A 9,291-nucleotide genomic window follows, 5' to 3' on the forward strand; every position below is an offset into this window, starting at 1 on the left:
CTGTGATTCAGTCAAGAAAAATGAAACATTGTACTGAGTTTAATGAAGCAACTAAAATGTTAACCCCTGTTCCTGTATGAATGTCCAAAATATTAAGTAAGGGGATGGATGACTCAACATGAACAACAGCCTCCCACACGAGTGCCAGCACTACAGGATCTGTGTTGTTAATGCTGAGGAGGACAGCAGGGCAGAGTTGTGGACCGGTTCTGAAGTGAACACACATGCATCAGAAAATGCACCTTGCACCTGTGGAGCAACACATACATATTAACAGGGAAGTACTTCAGAGCAGATTCATGCATGTTTATTACATATCTGACTAGTATATAAACTACACAGATTGAGCTGAATTTTTCTTTTATAGGATACATTTTACAATTTTTACAGTTTTCTTCCTGACATTTTGCCTTTACATCATCATTTATTTGGAGTAACACAATCTCATGTTGGGTTATTATATTCCAAGTTATTGAAATTAAAGTCTTTCAGTGAAATAAATCATGTATGAAATAGGTTAGTGTTGCACTTTCATAAAGAGAAAGATTAAAAAATTAATGGTCACAATCAGTCCAGCAGAGGCAGATATATCCTGTCTTTTAGTCCCTGTATGGTTCAAGCTATAGAAATACTAGATCCTACACGCCCCATAATGCAACTTGGTAGCATCTTTCATCAGACCCTCCCTCTCCAGTAAATACTGACATCTTTCAAACTCCTGGCTCCCAAGTTTGTAATGCTGGCTTTCTGTTAAAAATCTGTAATCTCTAAGCGCAAAATGAGATAACCCAGATTACATCATCAGGGTTATTTTCTCAGATTTAGGAGCTCTCCCTCCAGAGCCACATAGGAGATTATTCAACTATTTTCACAGGCTGAGTAGTGCTCTCCCTGATGAGTAAATTGAACTTAGTGCATAAAGCTTAGGAGTGCTCCTTCAATGCTTACATGTGTTTACATGTTTACTGCACTTCCAGAACTTCTCAGATCTGACAGGATGTGTTAGACTTCCCACCAGGGCTGACTTGTCCTTCTGGGGCAGCAGGGACAGCAGTCTCTTTAAGCCCAGCAGAGAGTTGGTCAGCATATGCTTATATACAACTTCTTTTTCCTCCTCTGTCACATGTCACAGAGCAAAACAGTGCTTCGGTAATAGACTGAATGAATATATTAACCTTGTGCCTTCACATTGAGAGGTAAGCACACAGAAGATATAACCGTTAGTGACTTACAGTACATTGCTCATTGTGTCTGCAGTTCCTTTTAATAAAGCATCTTCAAGTGCCTCAGATTAAAGTGCAAATCCTGCTTGTCCTCACAGCCAACCATTGCCGCTCACTTTACTCGTCCCTGCAGAATGTGAGTGTCTCTGGTTTTTTGGTGGGTGAGAAGACAGCATCAAAAGCCTGTCAGGCAGCAGAGGCTGCATGTGTGTAGGTGTCACACTGGGCCAGCAGCCAGTGGCCCATCAAGCTCTTCAGAAAGGGGTACAAGCTGTGATGCACTTTCAACACCAGCTGCTCAAAGGCCTGCTGGGTACCTTCATTCACATGGCAATCAGGAGCTTGACAGTAGGCACATTTGTTTGTTAGTGATGAAGCCAAAATTTTACTAGTGTAGACACAACTCAAGCACAGACAACTATACACACTCATCAAAGTGAAAGGTTTTTTTTAGTGTGTACAGCACAGGTTCAGAGTTATTCCCTCACTTGAATTTACTGCATTTTCTGTAAAATGCAGACCAGCTCACTAATGACATCTTGCAGTAAATCTTCAACCAGTATGGCAGGACCCCTTTAACCTTCTTCTGCATTTTGTTCCTGATTCATGGATGACAGACTGTTCAAATTGTTGTAGTCTACTTTCCAGCTTTTTATTTTGGTCAAGTTGCTAACAAACGGTGCATAAATATTGAATAGGCTGTTCTTGACAGTGTAAATCATGATATTCTACACTTTTAAATTAGGATTGAAAGTTAGCACTTTAACCTAATATATTCATGTCCTTTCAAAGGCATTGTGCAGAGCCAACACAGTAAAAAATGTGTCACTATCACAAGCCGCATATGGACCGCACAGTGCTCGCTATACTATAGTGCTCTAATACATAGTTATATGTTTATTGTAAGTGATGAATGTGATGCATTTGTAATGTTTTAATGTAAGTTGTGTAAGGGTTCTTGGCGGTGTTTATATAGGGTACAATAACTACAAATCTACAATCTCATTTCTTATGTATTTTTAACAAACAAATAAGGCTGGGAGACATGGTTGAAACTATCACAACATAATTACAAGGCTGAATTACCAACAGGTGCCATCGAGTTGCTCCAGCCTTTTTACCTAATCTTGTGGCCCTGTCCTGTTGAGACAGAATCAAGTCTACTATATAATATTTCATTTGATATCATGCTCAGGTCTACATAGTGCATGGTCTTTAGTAGGCTAAATGTTATCAACTTAGAACCAAACTTATTTGGGGAACTCTGGCTGGAAAGGGGCCCACAGCTAATTTATGCCCTGGTCCCACCTAGCAGGTTAATCCAGCCCTGACTGATATTTTTCCAATATTTATACAATATGGGCCTATAGAGCAATATTGCAAATGCAAAATTGCATCAGAATCAGAACCAGCTTTATTGGCCAAGTACGTTAAAAGTGGTCAAAACTCCAGCAAAACTTGTAGTGTATAGACCGCTTATAGACCACAAGCTGAAACGTGTTGGTCTAACAATAAAGTTGTTCTTTATACAACTTCTTTATAGTGTTGCTGGAGTTTTGACCTCTTTACACTTCTTTCCCTTCTCCATGCACCTTGGAAGTAGGTGAACTTGTGCCAGAAACCCCTAATCTTGGCCAAGTATGTTTACACATACCAGGAATTTGACTCCGGTCTTTAGTGGCTCTCAATGTACACACAACAATGTTCAGGAAGATACACATGGAGATACAGTCAAAACAACAGAAAATGTGTAAACATAAGCATATGACTAGTATGTATAAGCACGTATGTGGAAAAAATAGGTATATACATATAGAAACAATGAATAACACAACACCTTTCGAACAGTTTCTGTAGACTGTAAACAAGGATAAGGATAATGTAATGGAACTCAGTTAAATTAACTGCTGTCTTTAACTGTTATTTAAACTGTTGTGTTTGACTGTTATTCTTACGACAAAACACAGATGTAACACTCATTTTGTTAGTTTTTACAACCGAGTTATCATTCAAACCCTTTAAACAAAATAAATGTTGAAATTTTTCATAAATAAACAAACTACAATCCCCACAATCCATCGGGCCGGCAACGGCTTTGACTGCGTGCCGTCGCATCGGAGCAGACACTGCACTGTCCGATCGTGCAGCCGGCCTCGGCGTTGGTTAGAGGTAAGTTTTTATTACTTATTTTTATGAGCAGTGAATGGAAACATGTGTGAAAACAACAAGCGGTAGTTTAGTCTGACATTTGAACAAGTATACGGTCGTATAAGTTGTTGAATTGGCTGCTCCTGTCCCGTTAAGGGCTAACGCTAACGTTGGGCACGCCTATGTAAGGGTCGCTGCTCCGGAGCTCCTGAGCTGTGTCGCGGGCCCGGAGGAGGCATCAACACTTGAAGGAGACGGGGTATTTTTAGCAACCGGTGGAAAGGCCAACGCCAACGAGCCAGCCAGTTAGCTAGCTCCTGGAAATATAATTTATCTGACGTCTAACATTCGCTGGCGGGGAGACGTGCTAGGTATATGAGCTGTCTTTGCCAGCACAGGCTGAGTCAACGTTAGCAAACAAGACAGCTCAAAGCTAGTAGCAGCTAGTTAGCTAGCGTTAACTAGCCATAAATGGACATTTGCATTTATTAAAGACACAAATTAGCCTTGTTTTGGTCTCCCTCTACTCTTAACTATGATGTCGCGGGCCTAGAACTATTTGAGTCCCGCCAGTGTTTATGGTATGTAGTGATGAGTTGAATGCTAATTTTCAGACCTCTCAGACTGTTCCAGCAACAACAGTGTATCGTTATGTGGAAGCACATGACTTGTGCTGTCAGTGTCACCCAAGCAGAGGGATCAATGTAGGTGCGGCGAGTTCAGCAAAACACGCCAGTGCCAGTTGGGTGAAAGCATTTTTTCCTATGCGGCGGTATACCTAAACTTTTCGTGCACTGAAAGTCTGGCCATGTTTTTTTCATTGTTATTATTACAGATCAGAATCAAGTATTTTGTGTAATGTTAACTAAACTATTGAATACAGAATGTTTGTGATACGGATAGTGTTCATATTGGCTTCTTTGGGACTTTTCTTTTGGAGGGTATACACTGGATTTTGATATTGCATACATCTCAATATTTACACATGATGAGGATATTATACACTCAGTTGCCATGAAGGTTTAAAATGTTCAGCTTGTGTTGAAACTGCTTTAGATGGGTGTGTGTAATAGTTGGTGTACCTTCACTGATATAAATGAGACAGACAAAACATTTAAAACACCTCACATTGTAACATAATAGAGAACAACTTCAACACAAAACTTCACCCTCCAAATGTGATGGTGGAGAGTGCTGTCTAACATGCCTATCCAAAATGTCCCACAGATGTTCAGTTGGGTTGAGAGCTTGATGATTTGAACCAAGTGGCCTCATTTCAATTAATAAGAAGGCTGCAGGGTTTTTTTTTTTTTTTTGCACTGTTCACCCGTACATTACTTTGCATTTCTGTCTCTCTTCCTCTCTTTCTGACCCGCTCCACTTCCATCTTTTCTGTCCTTGCAGTGTGTGTTGCAGGGTGATTCAGGATGGTGGACCAGCCTCTGTGGGAGCAGATAGGATCCAGCTTTGTGCAGCACTACTACCAGATGTTTGACTCTGACAGATCACAGCTCGGATCCATATATGTGAGTGTGGTAGAAGGAGGCTTTTGTTCAGTTAAGATTCCTCAGATGTGGGCTGCACTTTTGAATTCACTTTTTTTCAATCAGTGCAAAAACAAGATCAATGTTAAAATCTATTTTTCCTCTATGAAAGTTTTTTTTTTAAACAATTTACATTGTTTTCACAGAATAAACAAAGTAAATGAGGTATTTGATTAATAAAATAAAATAAACACAAGTAAACTACTTCTGCTTCTGCAAACGACAGGATAGCAAGCTAACCTTGAGAGCCTACGGCCAACAACTTGGTGGGTATTTCCACCATGTTACTTTGTCGTGCATCACCATACTATGTCAGACTTCGTTTGCACTACATGCATGCATTTGTTCTCTCGTGTCAGTCTCAAAACCACTTAGATAGGGCTGAAGGGCAGCAATGTTCATATCACTTGAGTCTGATGCTTTTTTTGATAGACCTTTCATCAACTCATTTTTATAGCCCAATCTCTTTATCTGTTTGGCTCCACACAGATCGATGCATCATGCCTTACGTGGGAAGGACAGCAGTTCCAGGGAAAAAGAGCAATTGTTGAGAAACTCTCTGTGAGTTTATCTGGTAACTTATCACTCTAGACAGAGGTAACATGTAACAGGTGGTGGATGCTTTTAGCATGGGAAGCCCAAGTGTGAAACACGCTGATAATGTCAGTGTTACACGCACACAAGAAACCAGGTCACTCTGAGAAATCTGGTCATGTTTTTTAGAACCATGGCATATAAATATGTGCATTTGTGATACACTCAACAGAACCCTGCTTCCTGTTTTTGTGTGTACGTGTGTGTGTTTGTGTCACAGCATTTGGAATGACAGTGCAGCGAGAGAACAGACTTTTACTGTTAGTCAACTGTTAAGCTGTTAGAATTGGACTCATATAAGGTATTTTGCGTCAGTGTCATTTTTATTGGGACTTTGTTATGATTTTTTTTCCTCTCATCCCACTACACTGATGTCACAATGGAACTAAGCCTGTCTGAGTGTTTGTCATGCAAATGAGCACATATAAAGCCAGCTATAAGTATACATGGCCAAGAAATCAACTTCCTCTAAGAGAAATTTAGCCGGGGAAATCACCTATGAGGTTTTGCATATACATGACAATATCCTCATAATTCTCCCCTTTAGTGAGGATTGTACTTCTTTTTCTCAGGTTTTAGTTAGAGGAGTTCAAGATAATAGAGGAATCATAGGTAAAGATTGTCATTTCTTTCTGTGTCAAAGATATCTACATTAATCTTCCTCTTGTGTATTTTTTTTTTCTCTTATATGTGTGTACCAGAGTCTCCCCTTCACAAAAATAGCGCATAGTATAACAGCGCAGGACCACCAGCCAACCCCAGACTGCTGCATCTTGAGTATGGTTGTAGGACAGCTAAAAGTAAGTAACACTGTTGTTGCAGAGCATGACAAAGTCAACCATTCTGCAGCCAGATCATCACACACATAATGATACATAAACAAGGTTATTAATCTACCTGTATTTCAAATAATTGCTGTTACCATACAATCAAATCATTTTATCAGGATCTAAGAAATATTCTTTCATGTAAAAGTAGAATTTGTGACCAAGCAGTATTGCACACTGACATAAACTGTTCACCTGTCTTTGTATTATAAGGGGAAAAAAATATTCCAGATATACCTACTGTCCATCTGTACAAGGGGGGGTGGGGGAAACTTGATAGAGACTCAGCAGCCAGATGTTTCTCCGTTCTCTGTTTAGGAGCAGCTGAGATTGTCACTAAAATGAGAATAGCTGGTCCACCTTAAAGGTCAGTCCACCTTAAGTGAGCCTGGTCAGGTTAGGCTAACCCATTGTTGCTAAATTCGGGGCTAACCCCCTTCACTTTCATCAGCAGGTGACAAGCAAGACACAGGAACTTGGCTTTAGTTGTGAGGGGTTGTAGCATTTATTCACTGACAAATAGCCTAAACTGTACACACACTGCACTGCTACGTTCACAGATATACTGTTAACTTCATACTCTGCTCCCATCACACACTTACTCTCTCTCTCTCTCTCTCTCAACTGCACACCCGCAACTTTCCGCCTTAATGGAAGACTAATACTCGCTATTTTGTCCTAAATTTCAGACGTTTGGGGTCATTGTCTGTCCATCTTTTGCGTGGATTACATTAATAAACTACTCTTGTTGGCTTTTTACTGGCAAATCTTATATTGCACTTACAGTAACGTGTGCGCATAAATTAGGTAAATAACATAAACAAACATTTTGTTTCTTTCAGGAGGGGCGGGGGGTCCCATTGGAGGGTCGGGCTGCCCCTCCAAGGCAATGGTAGGGGAAACGCTGCAAATATAGGAAAATGTTACATGCAGCAAACAGTAACATTACCTTTTATGTGATATTTGTCCCCATAGTCTTGGCAGTTGGGATTATCCTTTCCAATAACGGTTCTTCTCTTCTTCTTCACTCATCTATCAACTTAAGTAGAAGTTATGTGCAGGAAAACTTGGGGAAACAGATGAACAGAATCTAGGTTACCTCAGTATCTCCAGCATGTGCTCAGGGTTGACTTATACTTCTCTCCTGGTGTTTGTCCTCACCTGAGCTTCTTTTCCTGCAGTTCCTCTTCAGTGAACCCTGAACCAGACCAAAATCTAAAAAAAATTTTTCTTGATTGGATTCCCTATTAACAACCATTTTTAGTTGGGGAAAAATCAAAATTTTTGCAGTAGGTATCAGTGTTGCTCACAGAAGTGAATGTAAAGGCATCCTGTGGAGTTTTTGACCACTTGTAGTACTATGGAGTGTTTTTACGAGTGGATCCCTTCTTTGTTTGTCTCGTGCACAGGGACACACACACACATGCATGCTGCTGATGTGATGCATATTCCGACAAAAAAACGCAAATGATGTCCCAGAAAAATTCAGGGAAGCAGACCGTGAGCTAGAAAACAAAAAAGATGAAAGGATAAAGTGAGTTGAAGTTATGGACAGTGTGCGGGACTGTTGGGTTTTCTTTTCAAGTGAAGTTTTTGATCCTGCGCACCTGTCACTAAGACTTCATGTGTTCAAGAGCTCTTTTGAAATTACAACCTTGAGCTAGAAAACACAAAAAATGGCAAATGTTTTGAAGAAGGAACTTGGCTCAACATGTGCAAGGGTCCACACTTTGCCTCTTGGTAAGTAACATTGAACGTAAGATAAAACTCCACAGGGCACCTTTAAGCTAAACAATTAGACATAGTCTTGATTGGAGCTGCGGGCTAGTTTGGAAGATAAACTCTCATTTACACAGATTCGTTCACAGAAGGAGCTGCACACCTGTTTTCACTGGCGAGTGGTACTTTGGACTTTGATGTGTCAAATTGATTAAATCAAGAGCACTGCTGACTTTGACCTGAACCTCTTCCTTTTTTGTGTGTGTGTGTTTGCAGGCAGATGACGACCCCATCATGGGTTTCCATCAGAGTTTCATCCTGAAGAACATTAACGATGCATGGGTGTGCACCAATGACATGTTCAGGCTGGCCATTCACAACTTTGGCTAATCCCCTTCCCCACTGTGGTGGGCAGGGGCGGCCATAGTCAAGGGCACCGTGTGATGAAGTATGGAGGGAGGAGTTGAGGATGGAGAGAAGAGGGAACACTCATCCCTCCCTCCTGCTATCTCATTTACGCCTGTTTTGACAAAGAAGCAAACACCGGATTCTAGATGTCAATCACTGAACCTCATCCAGGTGGGTTTTCAGACCACCCCAGCCAGTAGAAATGCGACATGTTTTTGCTGAGAGCCGGCCGACCAATCAGATGCCCCTGTCTGCCACTCCGCTGATCTGCATGATGCTGGGAGCCCCCATTACAGTATCTACACTCAAGCCACCAGAAAGACAAACAGCTGACCAACGCCATTAACGCATACTCTGCTCTCCAAACCTCTTAACTTAGTTCTAACCCATTCTACTCTACTGTTGACTCCACTGCAGTCATCTCAGTTCTGTTAGCACTGTTGTTGACTGGTTTGTAGATCCATGTTCAGGTTCAGAGTTGGCTTCTTCAGTTCCAACTTCATGTGTTGTAATTTGTTTTTAGACGCCACCTGTGTGTTGACTTTAGCTTGCCTTAGTGTGTTTAACTGAGTTTTATCTTAGTTTACAAAATTCTTAACTTTGTCATGATTTGTTCTCATGCCAGGTTTTGCTCTCGCAAACCAAAGACTCACAAAGGACATAAAGTTTGACCTTGCTGTGTGATTGGCTCTGATCCTGCATATTCTCTCTTTCTCTCTCTCTCTTTTCTCTCTCTCTCTCTCTCTCTCTCACTCTCACACACACACGTCTGGCAGTTAACATGGACTACAGCCGCGATACACAATAAAACCTGGACTTTTTTCTTAA

General features: G+C 40.9%; 1 protein-coding gene across 4 annotated transcripts; it reads left to right on the forward strand.

Moving 5' to 3' along the window:
• The first annotated feature begins 3,284 nt into the window (after positions 1–3,284).
• nutf2 (nuclear transport factor 2) lies at positions 3,285–9,291 on the forward strand. 4 transcript variants are annotated; one of them, XM_042412879.1, is made up of 6 exons: positions 3,285–3,392; positions 4,776–4,897; positions 5,405–5,476; positions 6,211–6,309; positions 7,179–7,228; positions 8,332–9,291. In XM_042412879.1, the coding sequence occupies exons 2-6, from the start codon at positions 4,799–4,801 to the stop codon at positions 8,375–8,377; spliced, it is 366 nt and encodes a 121-aa protein (XP_042268813.1). In that variant the 5' UTR covers positions 3,285–3,392; positions 4,776–4,798; the 3' UTR covers positions 8,378–9,291. The 4 variants fall into 4 exon arrangements, with proteins under 4 accessions (XP_042268813.1, XP_042268810.1, XP_042268812.1 ...); XM_042412876.1 differs by lacking the exon at positions 7,179–7,228; XM_042412878.1 differs by lacking the exons at positions 3,285–3,392; positions 7,179–7,228 and adding an exon at positions 3,570–3,630.

The sequence above is a fragment of the Thunnus maccoyii genome, chromosome 5 (assembly GCF_910596095.1).
Source record: "Thunnus maccoyii chromosome 5, fThuMac1.1, whole genome shotgun sequence".
Classification (NCBI taxonomy): Eukaryota; Metazoa; Chordata; class Actinopteri; order Scombriformes; family Scombridae; genus Thunnus; species Thunnus maccoyii.